The following is a 21955-nucleotide window of genomic DNA, read 5'->3' as shown; positions in this document are numbered from 1 at the left end:
ATTTCAGCAGCAAACTGTGATTGGTCGCCGAATATGTCATTACACCCCACCTTTGGCCCTCCAGCTGTTGCGGAACTACACGTCCCATGAGGCATTGCAAGACGGACGGTTACAAGGATGACTCCCAAAGGCAAAAGCATGATGGGACTCGTAGTTCCGCAATGCTGGAGGGCCACACTGAGTCTGAAGCACCTCCTGAACCTCCTCCACAGGCCGCTCAAACTACTCTGTTCAGGGTTTAGCCAAGGAAAGTTCACGTCAAGCAACCATTCTACTAGCATGAAGTTTGGGACAGCAGAGACAGCTGTAACGCACATGCGCAATATCGGCGACGGGGTGGCCCAACGGGAGCGAGCACGCAGGCAGTGGGTACCCGCATGTTACCGTACACGAGCTTTTTTGCGCATACTCCGTAGGGGCGGAAGTGACCGTGACACGAGCCCTGTAAAGGCCGGGTTTTTGTCGTATTGGTAATGGCTGCTGCTATGGATGTGGATGTTCCCAGCGGTGCCAATAGCAGTGCTAGCAAAAAGCGGTTTGAGGTGAAAAAGGTAGGTGAACCTTCATGGAACGTCATCTTCTGCCCCGGTACCGAGAGTAGGTGTGATCAGTACTCCTGTGTGGATGGTCGGGCAGGTGGGATGTTACAGAAGACACACTTCACATTTGATCTGCTTATTGTACATAGTTCAGAATTTGCCCTGTTCCTGTAAATCCAGTAGTGTTATTTTATTACCAACTGATGTTGGCTCATTTAGTGCAAAACTTTTTACATTTCAATCCCCAGTCACATTACTAATGTGTGCTGTGTACAGAGGGACACCTGGTACTTGTGGGTATGGTGGATCACGTGAACCACCCTAGGTAACCATGCTGGGACGATCTGTGCTCCTGGAGGCCATCGTCCTGTGTATGCTGTGACTCCAGCAATTTATAGTTCCTTTTCCTACCCTATGACGTTCAGTGGTGGACTACGTTAACGTGAACCTCCTTCATTTGGCTGACCAAAGCACAGGAGCACTCTGAGAACAGACTCTGAAAAATAAATTTTTTCTTTTTAATGCATTAAGGTAAAAAAAATTTTTGGATGCCCCTACCCAGCTGCCATCTCCTCCTCATTGGTTCCTGCTGCTGTCAGTGAGCCATTGAGGAGGGAGCAGGGGGCAGGTCTGAGCCACAGTCTGTGTGTGAATGGGCTTAGACTCCTTTCACACTAGGGTGCTTTGCAGGTGCTACAGTGCTAAAAATAGCGCCTGCAAAGCGCCCTAAAAGACCCCGAGGGCTTTCACAGTGGAGCAGTGCGCTGCCAGGACGGTAAAAAAAAATAGTCCTGCAAGCAGCATCTTTAGAGCGGTGTATAAACAGGTCCTGCCCATTGAAATCAATGGTGCAGCGCTTTGTGGTGGTTTTAACCCTTTCTCGGCTGCTAGCAGGGGGGGTAAAAGCACCCCGCTGGTGGCCGACTAGCTCCATGAAATTGGCAGTAAAGCGCTGCTACAAAATAGCGGTGTTTTACCACCGATGCCGCCCAGTGTGAAAGGGGTCTTACGGGAGCGCAGCTTGGGAGCAAGTTTGCTCGAATACCCCCACTCAGCAGTAGGGAGAAGCCAGGACCTTCGGCGCGGGACCCAAAAAGAAGTGGATCGGGGCCGCTCTATGCAAACCTATTACACAGAGCAGGTAAGTATAACATATTTGTATTATGTTTTTTATATATATTCTCCATCTCTCCCTTTTTTCTGTTCGGACCAGAATCGGATCGCATGTGTGTTCACGCATATGCGATCCGATTCATGTCCGGTCTGTCAGTTTGCAGTGCGATACACGAGCTGAAATGGTGTCGTTAACATATGACACTCCCCAGCAGTTCGCATATGGCAGTGTGAACTGCTGTGCGATGCGGGAACCCGCAGTGGATTCGCAGGGTTCTCTCATCACACAAGTGTGAAGTTGTGTGCAAGGCATTCTTCTTGGTGCATAGCACTTGAGGTGTCTTGCTCACACTAAATGTCGGTAGTTATCCCAGTTTCTTTTCTGTTTTTGTTTTTACATCATCTCCAGCAATGTCACTCGTGTGGGTGTTTGTTTTTTTCCCAATAACATACCAACTAATTTGGACATGTCCATGCTTTTTCTTTTCCAGTGGAATGCAGTTGCTCTTTGGGCCTGGGACATTGTAGTTGATAATTGTGCCATCTGCAGAAACCATATTATGGACTTGTGTAAGTAGCATGCTATGCTTATGTTTACCAACCTAATTATGAAGCTAATTTAACATAGTGCTCACATTTACATTTTTTACCAGTAGTAATTTGGAACACATTAAATGGTCGTCTGTGACCAAGGTTATTACGTACTTGTACACAAATCTGAACTTTTTGTTTCATTGCTTTAAGGAAAATCTTATGTGCTCTGCTTTTGCATTGTCTTCAAAGCTTTGCTCCAGGCTTCTGGGGGGGGGGGGCCAGAAGCCTCCAGGTATGACATAACCCCTTTCTGCCGGCGCTATAGAGAAAAGACAGGTGCGCTTTGTGACCGCTGTGTCCAGCTGATCGCAGTAAAGGCCCAATCACGGCGGCCTTTTACATGTGATCACATGGTAAACAGACTTGCTGATTATCGGCATTCCTTTCCTCACAATCTGTTTCTATGTGAGGAAGGGAGAGGCAATAACCAGCAAGGCTGACATAGCACAGTGAGTACATTGTTTACACTAATAAGCTCACATCAGTACCCATCTGTGCTTCCTCATTAGCGCACATCAGTGAAGAATAATAATTACTTATTTGCAACATTTTATAACTATAAGGTATTTATTTTTAATCAAATGTCTTTTATTTTTATTTTATTCCTTTAGCAAAAATAAACTCAGTGGTGGTTACATGTCACCAAGAGAAAGCGCTATCGGTCTCAGTTGCATGACTGTGTAATTGTCATTCAAAGTGCAACGGCATTGAAAATTGGCCTGGGCAGGAAGGGAGTGAAAGGTCCCAGTATTGAAGTGGTTAATGAACATTTTACCAAGCTCTCCCCCCTTTTTTTATTTATTTTTCACTGAAAAAGCTTCAGGTCTATGTCATAAAACCTGTTATAACCACTGGTCCTCTTTATTTGTGCACGAGTGTTGGGCCTAATGGTTTCTTCTTTTTGAAGTGCTTCCCTTTGCTGAAGACCATACTTTGGTTCTTCAGCATGAAAGTCAGTGCAAGTGGACAGCAAGCCACTGGGCAGGAAAATGTCTCGGCTCCCACTCCAGGGTATCCCTCATGTTGTGATTGGTGCCTTCCGCTCTTCATTCAGTCAAGTTTTATTTTTTTATTTTTTTTTTATTTTATTTTTTTGCTTCTTTTTTTTGCTTCTTTTTTTTAATGGCTGATTGTAACAATGAATGCAAGCCTTCTAATTGGTCACTGTTTCAAGGCAGAAACTTGGCTTTCTAATTGTCTTAGAACTTCCAAGCCATTAGGCTGTCTTTTTCACTGGCTGAATCTCACATGGGGCACCCAATGAGTGCACAGTCAGACAACTTGCTGACCATGGCATGTGAAACATCAGGGGGCACGATGATTTTGTCAGCAGTGCAGGAGATTCGCCACATGCTTATCCGAGTGGAAAGGAGATTCATGCTTTATCTTCAGTCTACATTTTGGGAATTGACAATAGCCAGGCAGATTCCCAGCTGCCAGAGTTTAGATCCAGGTAAATGGTGGCTATTACTACTTTCAGACTGTGTTTTTAATGGCTTTGTCCCGTGAATCGCCCTTCTTCCTTTTTTTTTTTTTTTTTTTTTTTTTTTTTGGGGGGGGGGGGGTTCTGACTTTCATCTTAACAAGGACATTGGGCTTCCATGTTTTGTCCAGCTCCTTTGCACTCCAAAAAAAAACTTGTGAACCTTTTAGACCATGCCAGTGCCATTGTTTACCTTCAAGCCACTCTGTGCGGAAGGAGGATTCTCTTTATTGTGGTTGCTAATCTGCATAAGGGATTTGCTGCGTCTTCTGCAAACATCTGTATTTTCTTATTACTACTCATTCTACTAGGTTGGTCAGCACTTCTTGGGCCTTCCAACATCAGCTCTCAGGTTTCCAGGTCTGAGGCCACAGCCTAGTCTGCAGCTTTTACAGTGTACACAGCTCTTTTTGGTTCTGTTGCCAAGGTTATTCATTTTTCTCAAGTTGTTTTCCAGGGCAACCCGTGAGACCTTGGGCTCCTGCTACCAGGACAGGAAACATTTTAACACCACCAGATAAAAGGTGTTCCTCTAGGCCTCCCCGTCCAGTATTAGTGTTGCCTCCGGACGGGAGGGTTAACCTGTTCCTGGAACCTGATGATCCCTATGTCTTGTGGACTGTCCTATGGGTACTTACAGGGCAAAATCAGTGCAATCATTTTCAAAAAACCAAAAAATTATGTGACCCGTAACGCTCAATAGGTGAATGCTTAACCTCACCCTGCCTAAAAATAAAAACACAGTTGTGTGTGTGTGTGTGTGTGTGGATAGATATAGTGTGTGTGTATATGTAGATAGATATATCTATATAATTTTTTTTTTTTCTTAATTACCCAAAATATCCCAGTGCAATTAAACCACATAAATATTACAAGTACTCAAAATTAAAGTACACAAAAAAATCCGTCACTCAACAAATAAAAGTGTATATATATCAATCCGAATAGATGAAATCCAAAATAATGAAGTCCACGTGAAAAGTGATAATCAGTGTCTGCCAAAATTAATTTGCTCCTTCACTACACCAGCTGTGATTGTTAAACCCCCCCCCCATTGTGGGTGCACTCACCGGCTCATAAGCCTCACACTCACGTGTTTGGCAAGACGAGCTTTATATCCTCTAAACAGATGCTCGCTGTATACCACCAGACTTGCGAAGCTCATGTATCTTGATCCCTTCTCATCAAGTCGTATGTAAATATACCTTTCAAAGAATGACAGTGGAAGCCTTCAATAGCGTAATACAGTTAAGCACTTTAATTCAAATAAACCAAAATTCAATGCACTCACATGAAAAATAAATGAACAAGCCAAAATATAGATCACTTCACTCCACACTTGAGGTATCTCAATATCCTGGGGCATTTATGTGGTTTAATTGCACTGGGATATATATATCTATATCTATATCTATATCTCCTCTATCCTCATGTTTTTTTATTTTTAGGCAGGATGAGGTTAAAGTGGTTGTATGGTCAATTTTTTAACTTTTACCTACAGGAAAGCCTATAATAAGGCTTACCTGTAGGTAAAAAAAATATCTCCTAAACCTGTACGGTTTAGGAGATATTCCCCTCGGTAGCGGCGCATGCGCACAAGGGGGTTCTCGCCATGAAAATCCGGCAGCGCTCATCCGGCCGGACTGAAATCTCCCGCGCGCATGCGCGGGAGTGACGATATCGCAGCTCCGGCCACTCACAGCGCCGGAGCCGCGATACTCGGAAGAGACGCCGAGGGAGCATGTCAGCTCCCTCGGCGTGGATCGGGCCAGATGTCGGGGCCTCGTTCTAAGGTAAGTATTTCATAATGAGCTAGTATGCGGTGCACACTAGCTCATTATGCCTTTTGCTTTGCAGGTTTAAAAAAAATAAAAATTTGCGGGTTTACTACCGCTTTAAGCATTCACCTATTGAGCGCTACGTGTCACATAATTGTTTGGTTTTTTTGAAAATTATTGCACTGATTTGATATTACGTTTGTTTAAGTAGCATCTGAGGGTATAGGAGAGGGTGATTGTAGCGCAGTGGTGATGCACATTTTGGAGGGTATGTGAGTTTATGCATCAATTTGGTTTTCATACTTACAGGGCCAGCAGTGCAGTTCTTCTGCCTAGAGCGATACTTCCATCCTGTGGTGTCTGTTCATGCCCCTGTCCTCACTGCCTGGAGAGGGCCAAGACCACTGAAGATGTCTGGGGAGCAGGATGGTAAAGTAACTGGGATGGATCCACAGGTCCTTTGGATCTGAAGGTACGGATACCCTCCAGGGTGAAGCGTATCCTGTGGTGGTTGCCGCTTCACTTGACCAGAGGCCTGGAATGCTTCATTCCAGTATCTGAGAATCACAACGGACGCAAGCTCATATAGATGGGGAAGTCCATCTACACAACAAGATAGCACAAGGAAGATGGTCCCCTGTGGAAGCAAAAGCTACATCAAATCGGAGGGAGCTTCTGGCGGTACAGAGGGCATTAGAAGCTTTTCATGCAGAGGTCAACGGTCACCATCTGCAGATCTGATAACGTTACAGCTGTAGCATGCCTCAAGCGGGGAGGTACGAGAAGTCGGACTTTTCAACTCTTAGTCCACAAAATATTATAATGGGCCGAGGTGAATCTAGCTTCCATCTCAACCTGGAGATTTTTGCAGAAATTGCCAGCAGTTGGAGATCACCGGAGGTTTATCTTTTTGGCTAAACCGCAAGACTGGGGGATTCTTTTCCCTAAATACAGGGGATCAGTCTCTGGGGATCGAAATATTGCGAATGCTTGGGCATTCAGCCTTTTCTACATCTTCCCTCCTATAAGGCTAATCCTTGAAGTTCCCTGGAAGTCCCTTATAGATAAACCAATCTAATCTTAATGACCCCTGTTGGCCCAAGAGGCTGTGGTTTTTCACTCCTGCGGGCCCTAGTCAGTCTCCAGTGACTCTCCCAATGAGACAGGATTTGTTGTCTCAGGGTCCAGTGTCGCAACCTGAGGTGGCATCATTGAACTTGAAGGCTTTGTATCTGAAGAGAAGATGGTAAGCTCTCGGGGGTTCTCAATGTTGTCAAAACCCTGGTTAATTTCCGGAAGCCGGTAAACCAGGGCTATATACTCAAAAAAGTTTTGGGGAAAAATGTAACTTTTGGTTGTCGGAAGATTTTCACACAATGTTCCGTCTATTTTGGAATTTTTTTTCAAGAGGGTGCCGACATGGGTCTTTCCCTTTTTAATATGTTAAAGGTTCAGGCTGTGGCTACTGGTGTTTTTCCCTTCTGGAAAATCCTGTTATAGCCAGATTTGAGTCAATGGCTAGATTGAAAACTTGTGGTTGTCAGAGCTTGTCCCACCTGGGATCTGTCTCTTGTTCTACAAGCGTTAGTGGTTGTTCCCTATGAGCCCCTGGAGGATTTGTAATTGAAGTTACTTGTGCTAAAAAAACAGCATTTCTGGTTGCGATTTTTATGTCAGCTCGCAGTCTCAGCAAATTGCAGGTTCTGTTAGTTAGGGAGCCCTTCCCCACGATTTTTGACAAGAGTGGTGTTAAAAACAGACCTGGGTTTTTTTTTTTTTTTTTTTTTTTTTACCAAAGGTAGCCACTTCTTTTCATAGATCCTACGATATTGTGCTACCAACCTTTTGCAATTTACCTAAAAACGAGAGAGAAGAATTTAAGTTTCTTAAATATCAGAAGAATTCTAGTTGTCTACCTAGAAGAAGTTACCAAAATTTTTAGGAAATTGGATCCCTTATTTGTACTCCTTCCCCCTCGCCACTGGGGGGGGTGTGAACAGTCATTGGGCATGGCTGTTTACTACTCATGCCGACCGATCACAGATGGTACCGCCCCACTTTGCATGGCACATGCTCGTGATCACGCTGTGCGTAGCATGTTCCTGGGAACACTGCTCGTTGCCGACGCTGGGTAAACAGCCATTGGCCAGCGGGTGTTTACCACGTGATCACAGCCGATCACTAAATCTAAATACAGAGCGGTAACGAGATGTTACCGGGTTCTCCTCACACACCGATCGCATGTGAGAAGGAGATTGCTGTAACATCTGGTTACGTCTTACAGTGTACACCAATCACACTGTGCCCCCCCCCCCCCCAATAAAGAGGACTTTTCACACTCATCAAAGTACCTGTCACAGTCCATATGAGTACCCCAGTACCTGTCACCAGGCAATCAGAGTACCCGAGTACCTATTTGCAGGCCATGCCTCATAGAATATACGTGTGGGGGGGGGGGGGGGGGTTGCTTTCCAAAATGGGGTAATTTTGTGGGTAATTCCACTGTCCTGGTGCTCAAGGACCTTTTAAAAGTGTGATGGGTAGGAATGAAACTTATGCTCCTAGAACCCCTGACAGTACTACTAACACTAACTAATGTTGAGCCTCTGTATGTGGCCAGGCTGTGTAAAACCACACGTGCTATCGCCATACTCGGAAGAGTAGCAGAATTTATTTTGGGGTGTAATTTGTTGTATGCATATGCTGTGTGTGAGAACTAACCTAATATGACAATTTAGTAGAAAAAAAAATCAATTTTGGAAAGAATTGTGGGAAAAAATTTATAGCTTAACCAGTTCCCTACCGCCGTATTGTAAAATGACGTCGGCAGGAACCGTTTCTCCCTTCAGATGGGTATTGTATAATGTCCTCTGCTTCCCGGCATTGTGGAGAGTTTCATCACTGAGGACACAATGCTCGTGTCCAGCGGCTGCAAGCCTGCGGGCACCCATGATTGCCCGGTAACAGAGTCAGGATGTAGATCTGTATGTAAATGCACAGATCCATGTCCTGTCAGGGGAGAGGAGAACTGATGTTCCTTGTACAGAGGAACACCAATCGGTCTCGTACCCCTTCCCTCACAGTTAGAATCACTCCCTAGGACACAGCTAACCCCTTCATCGCCCCCTAGTGTTAACCCCTTCCCTGCCAGTCACATTTATACAGTAATTGGTGCATTTTTGTTTTTGGAGCACTGATCGCTTTATAAATGTGGTCCCAAAATGGTGTCAGAAGTGTCCGATCTATCCGCCGCAATGTCACAAATCGCAGATCGTCGCCATTAGTAGTAAAAAAATAATGACAAATCGATCCCCTATTTTGTAGACACTTTTGCGTAAACCGATATCGATTAATCGTTTCAGCCCTAATCGTATATTATCGATAATGAAAATCGTTGACAACGATTTTCATTATCGATTAGTTGGTCTGCACCATGCGATCCGCCGGGCTGGCGGCCATCTTGGTACACCCGGCGGCGAGCTACGCGCTGACGTTGCCCCCAGCGTTGCATTCAGCCTGTCAGCCCAAGTGAAGGAATTCTGGAGGAGTCACGCTGGATGCCTTGCCTGCCCTCATTCAAAACTTATTTTATGCAGGTACCACTACATTTATTACCTAATCTAACCTAATAACTAACTACTATCTATTAGATAGGATTAGATAATAACTAACTACTATCTATGTCTTTCCACTTGCTTGGCACAGCCACATTGTTGATTTAAATAAAAAGGTACAACACTATCTCTCCCCCCCCAATGAAATGCAGCTTATGACAAGCATAAAAACATAGCATATCACTATTTGCGCCAATAGGCATCCCAGGACTCATCACGGCGGTCTGTTTGGAGGAACTTTGATCGGTGGTGAGCTTGGCGCAAATCATCAGTGATATGCTGACTATGTTTTTATGCTTATGAGCTGCATTTTATTGGGGGGGGGGGGGAGATAGTGTTATACCTTTTTATTAAAATAAACGATGTGGCTGTGGGGGGCGGGGATAGTGTTGTGTGTGTGGTTTTTTTTTTTTTTTTTTTTGTTGCTGATTTGATCCGTGACTCTGATGCGAGGAACGATCCGATCCGTGAGTTTTTCGATCCGTTGCACCACTAGTATGCACCTTCCCCCCCTGCCGGTCCGTTAGAATCCTGTGTATCCTCCCGTGTCCTACGCATGCACCACGTCCATGTCTACGCCTGCTTGCATTCTCCACCCAGCTGATGTCCCGCCAGCAACGCGCCTGCGCTGCTTTCGGCTCCTCCACCCCCCTCTACCCAGCAGCCTTCCGATAGACCCACCGCAGAGTGCAGGAGCGTTAAGCCCTCGCCGGGCCGCTTTCCAGCGCTGCCGTGATTGGAGGTTGGGCTCTGCACATGCGTGCATCCATCTCCCGGCTTCGGGGTGCCCTTCGCTCCATTTTGGAGGAGTCGGCCGAGTCACGTGTGGTGGGTCCGGACTGAGACTCCGCCCCACACCGAGGAGGAGCCGCTGTCACCATGAAGGGGTGAGATAACCTGAGACACCGGAGGGGGGGGGGGAGAGAAAGCACTGAGACGAGGTGGGGCAGTGACCCCATGTGAGAGGGGAGGAATGTGTCATCTATACTGGGGGGACGTGTGTGTGTGTATATGTATATTCCTCCCCTTTTTTCAGTTTTTTTTTTTTTTAGCATTCAAAAACAGAGGTGATCAAATACCACCAAAAGAAAGCTCTATTTGTGAGGGGGAAAAAAACAATCAAAATTTTAATTTGGGTACAACGTTGCATGACCGCGCAATTGTCATTCAAAGTGTGACATCGCTGAAAATTGGCCTGGGCAGGAAGTGAGTGAAAATGTATTGAAGTGGTTAAAAAAAACTCACAATGCTACTTAATACCTTGGAATGTCTACTTTCTAAAAAGGGGTCATTTGGGGGGTATTTGTACTTTCCTGACTTGTTAGTGTCTCAAGAAATGAGATTTACCTGATGTACTGAAGGCCTGTTCAGATGTGATCAACTTTCAGTGATTGGCACCATAGTTTGTAGACTCTCTAACTTTCACAAAGACCAAATTTCATATGGGTACAGTGTTGCATGACTGAGTAATTGTCATTCAAAAGCCTCATACACATGATCGGACTTTGTACAAACTTTCCTGTGGACTTTTGTACAAAGGGCGTTGACCGTAAGATTTTATTGCATACGCACAATTGGACTTTTTAGGCAACAAATTCTAACATTATGATGTTTCAACATACTGACGACACTTCAAAAGAGGACGTTCAATTACTCCAGCGCCACCTTTGGTCAACATCTGTGTTGTCTGATCATGCGTGTTTGTAAAGTCCGATGGTTTTCTGTACACATGATCCGACTTTGCTCCATCGGACTTATGTTGTCAAAAAGTTTGTCTGTTCGCACAGCCAACAAAAGTCCGATGAAAAACGAAAATGTTTGTTCGATGGAGCGTACACACGGTCAGATGTTGCTCCAAAACAGCTAATTTGCATTTTTGTTGTCAAAAAGTCTGAGTGCGGGCCTAAAGTGTGAGTGTCAGTGGCCTTGGCAGGAAGGGGTTGTAAGTGTACTGTATCGAGGTGGTTAAACATGATCGCCTGGACCTCCTCATCTCATGAGCAGGCGTTTGGTTGAAGGCTCTTCTAGGCAGTGGTCCCGTCCTAGACTGGTAAGTTCTGGCTCATCGTCTCGTGTTGTCCTGGAAACAACTTGAGAAAGTCAGCCAGATTCCTACCCGGTTATGTCTTGTATTATGTGTATTGTGTTGTACTTCATGCTACTAACTGATCTTTTTATGACCGTTGACAAAAAAGCCCCAGACCATCACATTTCCATGTTTAACAGTTGGTGTTGCACACTGAGTAACCATATTTTTTCCCTCCTCAATGTTGTTCAAAGACCAAATGTTGATTCTTTTGGCCGTATGACCTTTTAGTGTTTTTGTAGTCCACTGGCAGCAAGTCTTCTTCTCCTCCCCTTGCATTGGCCCTAAACTTAAAGGAATGATTTGCTCTGGTTACAGAAATTGGAAATCTCCCCCTTATTTTTTTGAATGTGTCATGGAATGAGACGTGTGAATAGCTACCTTCTGTTTACTGTGCTACTTGAAATGGCACAAAGAGAAGTGGTATTCACTGGATATGTACCCAAATCAAATTTTTATAATTTTGTTCCCACAAACAGAGCTTTCTTTTGGTGGTTTTTGATCACACCTGGGATTTTTATTTTCTGCTAAACAAATAAAAAACACCCTTCCAAAATTTTTATTTTTTGGTTTACAAAACTTTGTAAATAAGTAATTTTTCTCCTTCACTGATGGGGCTGTACTTATAAGGCGGCACTGAGGTGCACTGATATTACTGATGGATGCCTATTGTGGGCACTGATTGGTATACCTGGTGGTCCAGTGTGGGCATCCTTGGGGGGTGGGGGGGGGGGGCGCAAGGGGTTGTGCTGATGAGCGATCAGCACAGAAACCCCCCCCCCCCCCAAGCAGAAGAGCAGTCTGACAGGCGAGTGAGAAAGCCGCTCGCCAGCTCTTCCTGTTTACACTGTGATCATCTCTGTCAGACTCTTTACTTAGATCGGTGTTGCAGGGTGTCAGACTGATACCCTGCAACAGCGAGCAGCCGGAGGTGTGCAGCAGTTTGATATCCTGCCGGATGGCATATTATGTCCGGTCAGGATACTGAAACCACTTTGCCGCTGTCATTTTGCTATATGGTGGGTGGCAAGTGGTTAAAGTCACCCTGTTTGGGGGAGTTGGCAGGATTGCACTGGCAGTACCGTGTGTGAGAGTATATGTATGTATATATTATATTCCAAACTCTGTGACCAACCGAATTGACCTGTCCCAACAGTATGCATTAAAAACAGGGATTTTATTTTTTGCGGTATAAAAAAAAACGTGGAATAAATCAAAATTTTTTTTTTTTTTTTTTTTTTTTCGTTAAATTTAGGACAGTTCTGCTACGTATTTTTGGTAGTCCCCAATAAGCGTATGATTGGTTTGCGCAAAAGTTAGTATCTACAAACCACCGGATATTTACCTCCCCCCCACCCCTTCTCTGGGGACCAGTGATCAGTGCTAAAAATATGCATTCACTGATTCACTGTAGGAGTAAATGATCCATGACCTCTCTACTGATAGAATTACGATCTGCCTTCTTTACATACCTAGTACATGATCCATGCGCTTGCCGGGCCCGGCTGTAATTCATCGCAGCACATGCCGATCAGAGGGTCCTGGTCAATGATTGACTGCCGGCATCCAGTGATAGTCTCTGAGCTTTCCTGAACACAGCTCTGAACATAAACAGATCTGTGGTCAGTGACGGGATTTCATTTGTTCTTTCCCTACTAAGCAGGGAATGAAAACGGCACACAGTACAAACACTTGTTAGGCACTCGTTTAACCCCTGGATAGCCCTAGATGCCCTATATGGTAAAACTTTCCAGAACTTAAGTGGTTAAAGTAGTATTCCAGCCTAACACTAATTATTCAAAAAAGTTACCTGTATACTATTTTTTTTTTTTTTTTTTTTTAATCTGATCTGGTCATGTGATTCACAGCTCCAGCTCCCATGTTTAGGTCAGCGGCAGCTGCAGGGGAATGAAGGGAGCGTCGACAACAGCTGGGATATTTGAGCCTAGTCATGGCTCACAGAATTCCCAACAGTTTGTGTGTTCCCTCCTTCCCCATGCAGTCTACAGTGCACTGACATTGGGAATCATGTGACCTGAGCAGACTAAAAAATGGGTAAGTATACTTTATTTTTTTATTTTTATTTTTCCCCTCCCCTTTTACGCAGGTTGGTCAGTATGAGGGGAGGGAACATTTTTAAGGCTAGTTTGTTGGGCTGGAATTTTACTTTAAAGAAGGGCATTAAAGTAAAATTCCAGCCAGTTAAAGCAGAACTAAATCCCATTGATTTAACGGTTTCCCAAAACCGTTTACTTTCAAGGTGTGCCTGGTGTCATAACTGATCATGTGCAGCATCATGACCACTGCAGATCAAATAGAGGGTAAGATGGAAGCTTCCTTGGTTGTAAAGAATAGCAACATTCAAGTGGTGGTTCACAGAAAACGCTCGCCTCTAAATGCCTGTTGCTAGGGGGTTCCTCGTAGTCTGCCTCCTTCAGGGCCTGGGCTGGTGACATCACTTCCCCTCGGCGCAGGAAGGGCTCAGCTTTGCCCTCTCCCTCCTGTAAGTCATCTGGACACGTGACAGGTCCCAGATGACTGCGCGGCCAATCACTGCACGCTGCGGGGGGGGGGGGGGGGGGGGGCAGGTAAGTGTCCGATTATTAAGTCAGCAGCTGCAGTATTTGTAGCTGTTGACTTTTTTTTTTTTATTTATTATTATTTCTGGAAACTCCTCCTTTTGAGTTCATATTAAGCATTTTTTTTTTTTTTTTTTTTTTTCTTAATGATCGGGAATTTTTTCAGTTTTTACGCATACTAAATGCAAAATCTCTATTCTTTTCATTTTTAATGTGTGTAGGTATAGAATGTCAAGCCAATCAAGCATCTGCTACCTCTGAAGAGTGTACTGTGGCATGGGGAGTATGCAATGTAAGTACGTTTTATCATAATCCTTTTACAGTATTGCAACCAGGCTCTTGAGCTTCTCCAATGTAATTAAAGCTATTTTTTTGCTAGAAAAATTACTAGGAACCCTGAAACATCTCTATCTCTCTAGAGAATAAAATGGTGGTCCTTGCAATAGGAGACGTTTAAAAAAAAAAAAAAATTCTGCTGTTTTGAGTTGGAGGTCTATGGCTTGAATTATAGCTCTTGCTCTCGATTGCGGTGATACCTCGTGTGTGGTTTGAACACAGTTTTTCATATGTGGTGCTGCTCACGTATGCGTTCACTTCTGCACACAAGCTCTTATTTTACTTTTTTTTTTATTTTTATTTTTTTTTATACATTTTACACTGTTCAAAAAAAAAAAAAAAAAATTGGGTCACTTTTATTCCTATTACAAGGAATGTAAACATCCCTTGTAATGGAGAAAAAAAAAAAAAAAAAAGCATGACAGGACCTCTTAAATAGGAGATCTGGGGTCAAAAAGACCTCAAATTTCATATTTACAATAAAATGGAATATAAAAAAAAATGGCAGTTTTTAAGAGCTATGGACGGAAGTGCTGTTTGTTTGTTTTTTTTTTTTGTTTTTTTTTACGTTGCTTACACCCTGCAATGAAATGGAGACAGGTGGGGGGCCATTTTTCCCCCCACTCATCTCCATGTCAGGCTAGGGAGAGGAGCCGATGGCCTCCTGCCGCCAATTTAAAAGTGATCTTGCGGCAAATCCGCCGCAGAAACCACTTTTCTCTCGAGAGTCCCTTTTTTTTATTTTTATTTTTTTTTTATTTTTATTTTTATTTTTTTTTTTTGCGAGATGCCGTGTGGGGACACAGAAAATATGTGAAAGAAGGTGCTTGGGTCAGATGAGGCCAAAATGGAACTGTACGTAAGCGTCTGTACGTACCTGCTGTTGGGTGTTCAATTGGTTAACTTTTATAACCCCCATGTACCTCTATACAAATTTAGATTGGCGGAAAAAAGTTTGTTCAAGTTGCTTCCTTGGCACCTTTACTATTCATAACTTGCCTTGTGCATTGCTTTAATCAATACAAGGCTTGTGAATGACAGGTGCTGAGAGAGTGACTCCCTGTGCTCAGTTTACAGAGCTCATACTCTTTGTATATGTGCGTTTTGTGTACATAGCTTTTTTTAAGTGATTTTTATTTGTATATATATTTTTTTTTTCCCTAGCATGCATTCCACTTTCATTGCATCTCCCGTTGGTTGAAGACTCGACAAGTTTGTCCACTTGATAACAGAGAATGGGAATTTCAAAAGTAAGAAATGATGCAATATAACTTTTAATGCTACATTCCAAGACAGAACTTTTTTTTGCAACAATGTTTGTGCATTAAAGATTTCTTAAAGAGGGAGTCCAATGGAAAACAAAAAAAAAATTATTAAAAGCCAGCAGTTATAAATACTACAGCTGCTGACTTTTAATAAATGGACACTCACCTGTCCCAGGGTCCAGCGATGTCGGCAGCCGAGATCGATCACTTGGCCGCTGCCATTCTCGCTGAGGGAATCGGGAAGTGAAGCATTGCGGCTTCGCTTCCCAGTTCGCTACTGCGCATGCATGAATTGCGCAGCACAATGGGAATGTTCCGCGCTGTCTCTGGGACCCGTGTGTGTCCCAGCAGACAGCGTGGTGGGACAGGGAAGAAGCATAGCCTCCCGTGGGAGTCTATGCCTGGAAGTGGGTGCAAATGCCTGTCTTAGACGGGTATCTGCACCCCCCTGAAAGTTGCCAACTTTGACACCGGAGGGGGGGAGGGTTCTGATGAGCGGAAGTTCCACTTTAGGGTGGAACTCCGCTTTAATTGTAAAGAATAGCTGCTTTTAAGCCTTGGGAATGGTTTATTTGCTGCCACCTTCTGGTGCCCCCATGCCTAGAAATCCTCCTCTTTTCTGGTTCACCCACTATTACAGGATGTTCTGCATAAAGCGTGTACTCCCCCCCCCCCCCCCCCCCCCCCCAGGAAGTTTCAGAAAATGCCACTGGTGGATCTATTTCCTGATTCAACAAATTCCTTATGGTTTACTTACCCAGCAGACAAATGAGTGAGGCCCCCTTTAAATTTCCCTTCCGCCTTCTTTTTTTAAAAAATTCTTTTGTCATCTTTTGTAAGGCTCCATGCACACCTAGGCAATTTGAATCGCCACTTTTCTGCCCGCAATTCCAAATTGCTCCGGGACGCACTTGCGTTGCTATTACTGCTTAACTTTGCAAAGCTTGACACTCAAAGGAGCAGGAGGTTCTTTTGCGTGACAGTATTGCTTGCAATTTGCCACAGTTGCAGAGCTATATATCGCAGCAAAATTGCATCGTGATTTGGGTACCATTAGGAAGTAAAGGCATTGCAATGCGCCCCACGTTTTTAACACCATTTGGAATTACGGCTATTCTAATCGCCCAGATGTGAATGGAGCCAAAGGCTGTTTTGCTAGAGTCTGGGTTAAAGCGGGATTTCACTGTGGAAAAAAAATATTAAAAGCCAGCAGCTACAAATACTACAGCTGCTGACTTTTAATAAATGGACACTCGCCTGTCCCGGGGTCCAGCGAGGCCGATCGATCTCTCGGCTGCTGCCGCCACCATTCTAGGTGAGGGAATCAGGAAGTGAAGCGCTGCGGCAATAGTTGTCTCTGGGACCCGTGTGTGACCCAGACAGCGCGCAGGAAGAGGCATAGATTCCCGTGGGAGTCTATGCCTGGAAGTGGGTTTAAATACCTGTCTTTGACGGATATCTGCACCCCCGCTCCCCCCTGAAAGGTGCCAATTGTGACACCGGAGGGGGGGAGGGTTCCGATGAGCGGAAGTTCCACTTTAGGGTGGAGCCCCGCTTTAAGTGCATCGCACACAACTCTGGATAGATTTAGATTAATCCATTGGTACTCCAAAAACCAGAGCTGCTCCTAGTAGTCTTGTACTACTGTTATATGGCTTGACAGCTTTCCTGCATCCAACTTCTTGCCTATCACTCATGTCAGTACAGATGCGCAGGATCCTATGGCTGCAAATTTGGTCTGTTGAGACTATTTTGTAAGAAATATTTAGAAAGTATTGTTTTGATAGAGCATCTCTCATCCGAGAGTAATTGGATAACTTATTTTTTATTAAGAAAGCACCCTTGCTTAGTAGAAAGCTAATGTGCCCATGGCTGGTCTGCTACTGGGTGGTAAGCCAAGTCCTCCATTCAGTTTGGTAACCCTCTGTTCCTGGGCCAGCCTGTAACGTTTGCTTTGGGCACTGAATCCTGCATTAGGCACACACCTTGAAAATGTGTGTGTAGTTGTCAGCATGATGCTATACAGGTCCAAGGCCGTGGTCCATTTCTGTTGTTCCTAGACCCTGAAGAACCCTTGGGAGGCGAACGCAGCAGCAATGGCCTCCGCCTTAGCTTCAGCCTGTGTAGCCAGAAACGCAGACACTTGGCTTAATAGATTAATGCAGCCTTTCTCAACCTTTTCAACACAGAGGAACCCTTGAAATAGTTCTCTGGAGGTAAAGGGCAGAGCAGTGGCTTACGTGGTGGACACAGCGGTAGAGACTGTCAGAACCACTGCCAAATCAGCGGCACTTCTGAACTCCGCTAGGAGGGCCCTATGGGTAAAAACGTGGGATGGGGATTTCACCTCTAAGTCCCGTCTGTGCGGTATTCCTTTTAAGGGGTCCCTGCTCTTTGGCTCGGGTCTGAAACTGGTCCTTTCCTGGCCCACAGAGAAGGGTAAGAAATTCCCTATGAAGTCTAAGAGAAAAGGACAAGAAATTTTTTTTCGTGGCCCCCCTCGACAAAAGGTCAACGCAAAGGGAGAAGTGACCAGAGGAAGAAGTGGGGTGTTGGGAAGGGGAAGGAAAAGAATACGATCCCTTTTTCCGGTTCTTCCCATAAAGAAACCAAATGCCACCATAAAGGTGGGCGCAAGGCTCTGCAAGTTCCTCTCAGAGTGGGAAAAGGTTACGCAGAGTCTTTGTATCTTAAGTCTCCTAAGAGAAGGTTACAGACTAGAATTTCAAGTGTACCCCCCCCCCCCCCAAACTTCCTTATTACTTTTCTCCCCAGGGACCTTGTCAGGGCGGAGGGTCTGCTGGGAATTATATGAGAGTTGGCAGAGCAAGAGGTCATTGCTCCGGTACCAGCCAGTCAATCAACGCTGGGGTTTTATGCCCAGGTTTTCATGGTCCCAAAGCCCTCGGGCAAGTTTCGATTGACAATAAATTTAAGAAAATTGAATCATTACTTATTGCACAAATTCAGGATGGAAATTATCTACTCTGTAAAGAAGCATCTCCAGGCAGGGGTTTTCATGGTGACTCTAGACCTGAAGGTTGCGTATCTACACGTGCCCATTGCCCCAGAACACCAGAAATATCTATGCTTTGCAATACGCATGGAGCAGGGGATAGAACACTGGCAATTCAGAGCTCTCCCCTTTGGACTGGCTGCCAGTCCAAAGATTTTCACCAAGGTCATTGCCGACGTGGTGGCCTTTCTGCACCTCCAGGGAATAGGCTTGTTACCCTACCTGGACGTTCTGCTGATCTACAATCTGGATCAATTGCAGATCCTGGTAGACAGGGACAGAGTTCTACTCACCCTGGAGACCTTGGGTTGATGGTCAGCCGGGAAAAGTCCTCACTGACCCCATCACAGTCCAAGGTATACCTGATAGATGGAAGAGAGAGAAGAGAAGTATTGGAGGAAAGGGTATCTCCCGGGGAAGAGGTCGCCCTTTCCCTACGATGGTGGCTCAACTTGTACAATCTGTCGGGAGGTCGCCCGGTGGTCGTAACTATGGACGCCAGCGATTGGGGTGCTCATCTAGTAGACCTGTATACCCAAGGGTTGTGGAACACAGCCAAACCCAGAGAGTCCTCCAACTTCAGGGAGCTCCTGGCAGTTGGAAAAGCGATAAATTTCTTCAAAAAAGCAGGTTCAAGGCAGAGAGGGCCAGGTCCTCACGGACAACCTACTTGCGGTTTTCTACCTGAACCACCAAGGAGGGACAAGGTCAGGCAGACTGAGAAAGTTAGCGCAAGGGATCCTAGAAGAAGCTGAAGGGAAGATTCTTTCGTTCTCGGCGGTACACATAAAAGGGTCGCTCAACTTCAGACAGATTTTCTCAGCAGACAACCTATCCTTCAAGGGGAATGGGGGCTGAACAAAGAAGCATTTGCTCTGGTATGCAGACATTTCGGCAGGCCAGAGATAGATTTGTTCGCTTCCCAGAAAAATGCGAAGGTCCGCAGATTCTTCTCCCTCTACAAGGAACAGGGAGCCGAGGGGGTGGACGCCTTTGTTCAGACGTGTAACTTCAGGCTGGCATACGCCTTTCCTCCACTAGCGCTCATACCCAGGGTACTGCAGACGTTGGCTCAGTCGAGGACAGACCTGGCCTTAGTAGAGCCTTGGTGGCCGAAGAGGGTTTGGTTCCCCACCATTCAGAATTGGTCGGTTGCTCCCCTGCTGCATCTACCGGTACAGCAAGACCTGCTCTGTCAGGGTCCAGTCTTTCACCCTGACCCGGACCTTCTCTCTCTGACAGCATGGCTTTTGAGAGGGAAATCCTCCGTGATGGGTTGCTCGTAGAGAGTGATAGACACTCTTACTCCATAGGAAGAGGGTCACCAGACAAATTTACGCAAAAGTCTGGAGGGTATTCTTCCACTGGTTACACTCTAGGGAGGGGGTTCTCCAAACGATACCAACCATCCTAGAATTTCTTCAAGAGGGGGTGGACCAAGGGTTGGCAGTTGGCACCCTTAAGGTTCAAGTGGCGGCCCTGTCTGTATTTTTTGACAGGAGGCTAGGACAGGAACCCCTGATAAAAAGATTTTTGTTGGCCAGGGAGAGGGTAGCTCTGGTTAGGTTGGTTAGGTAGGTGCCCACCGCGGGACTTATCTGGTATAAGATGCCCTAACAAAACGGCCCTTTGAGCCGGTGGCTAAGATTTCTGTTAGATTTTTATCATTTAAGTTAGCCTTCCTTCTGGCCATTACTACGGCCAGAAGGGTTGGCGATATACAAGCTCTTTCTATTAAAGAGCCTTTTCTGCGCATCCTGGAAGATAGGGTAATTCTCAGTCAGGATCCCCTTTATTTGCCAAACGTAGCCTCTGTCTTTCACAGAACACAAGAGATTATTCTCCCGTCCTTCTGCCAGAATCCCGAGAAAGAGAGGAAAGGTTCCATCTCCTAGACATTAGGCGCTGTCTCCTCCATGTATTTAGAAAGGGTGAGAGACTTTAGGAGATCCAGCCATCTACTGATCACCTTTGCAGGGCAGAGAAAGGGTCTGCAAGCTTCTAAACCAACAATTGGTAGGTGGATCAGACAGACCATAACAATAGCTTACAGACTGGTGGGTAGACCAACCCACCTTAAGGCGCACTCAACCAGGTCTCTGGCGACCTCCTGGGCAGAAAGGGCAGGCGCCTCGATCGACCAGATCTGCAAAGCAGCAACGTGGACGAGCCATAAGACATTTCTGAGGCACTACAGAGTGGAACTGTTGTCCCCCCAGGACTTGGCATTTGGCAGGAAGGTTCTACAAGCAGGGGTCCCACCCTAAGGTAGGCCTGAACTTGTTGCTCATCGTCTCATGTGTGCCGTCCTGGAAGATGACTGGAGAAAATTACCAGTTACACTTACAGGTAACGGGTTTTCTAGGAAATCGTCCAGGACGGCAGGCCTACCTCCCTACCCTTAAATGATGGTGATATGTATACATTCCTCACAGAATGTTCCCTCTGACACTGGTGTGGGTCTATCCTTTGCCATAACTGAAGGTCGGAGGGAGGGGTGGGGACTTTTAACTCTATTGATTGTGTTTCCTGTCAGGTGGACCAGTCATCTTTCAGGTGTGCCGTCCTGGAAGATTTCCTAGAAAACCCGTTACCGGTAGATGTAACTGGTCAATTTTTTTGCAACAGACACAGCCAAGGAATATGGTCAGCATCTGGATTATTGCAGCTCCTGCATTCTAGGTCTATTCCATGTGTACCCTATTGGGAACCCCCCCTCCTATTTATTTAGCAATGGCAGATCACAGGTGCAAGGGACAAAAGAAGCAAATGACACGCATTCTGCTAATGGCTGACAAACTCTCACGAAGGTTATCCTGCATCTCATTCCACCAGTGGTGGATCTGTGCTCCATTAGCTTCAATGAAAAGGCATCCAGGCTATCGGTACAGTTCACAGGGACTAAATGCACAAAGGATTTTTTTGTTTTATGCTTGCTGCTAAATGGTATTGCGTATTAAAACTATACATGGTTGACAGTCTAGCAAATTGGCAATGACAGTTGCTCCTGGAGGCATTTTTTTTTTTTACATTTTAATAGTGCAAGTCCCTTCTGGAAATGCATTTCTAAGTAAATGTTTCTGATTTTTGTTTTGTAAATTTTCAGTATCTGTAGAAAATGTTAACTTTTTTTTTTTTTTTTTTCCCCATTTTCAGGTATGGTCATTAATGGCGTTGTCTTTGGGCGAAGCATGTTGGCTAATTTAAGGAAAACATTTAAAGTAGAAACCAGCTATGTTCCTTCTCGGCGCCGGACATCTGTTTTTGTTTACTTTTTACCATGTATCTCTCCCCCCTTAAAAAAATCCATTAAAGTTATTCCAGCTTAATAGTCAAGTCTGTTTTATCTACATTCATTTTATATCTGTGTTCATATGCTGTGATGTATTTATCGTACATCACAATACACGGGGAGATTTACTAAAACTGGTGCGCACAGCTGCACTGAATTCTGTGTGCACTAGTTATAGTAAATCTGCACCAGGAGTGTCCTATTAGGCAAGGCTTCAGCTTTTTGCTAGTATCTGAAGGTGATGGCCACGTCTGTAGTGA

General features: G+C 45.1%; 1 protein-coding gene across 1 annotated transcript; it reads left to right on the top strand.

Moving 5' to 3' along the window:
* The first annotated feature begins 383 nt into the window (after positions 1 to 383).
* RBX1 (ring-box 1) lies at positions 384 to 21739 on the top strand. Its single transcript, XM_077452563.1, has 5 exons — positions 384 to 551; positions 2144 to 2222; positions 14008 to 14078; positions 15287 to 15372; positions 21560 to 21739. Exons 1-5 carry the CDS (start codon positions 474 to 476, stop codon positions 21570 to 21572), a joined length of 327 nt encoding a protein of 108 aa, XP_077308689.1. The 5' UTR covers positions 384 to 473; the 3' UTR covers positions 21573 to 21739.
* Positions 21740 to 21955: the final 216 nt, after the last annotated feature.

The sequence above is a fragment of the Lithobates pipiens genome, unplaced genomic scaffold (genome assembly GCF_037356315.1).
Source record: "Lithobates pipiens isolate NorthernLeopardFrog02 unplaced genomic scaffold, aLitPip1_a1.2 Scaffold_23, whole genome shotgun sequence".
NCBI lineage: Eukaryota > Metazoa > Chordata > Amphibia > Anura > Ranidae > Lithobates > Lithobates pipiens.
Note: the sequence above shows the minus strand (reverse complement) of the source record. Positions and strands in the feature narration are given on the sequence as shown.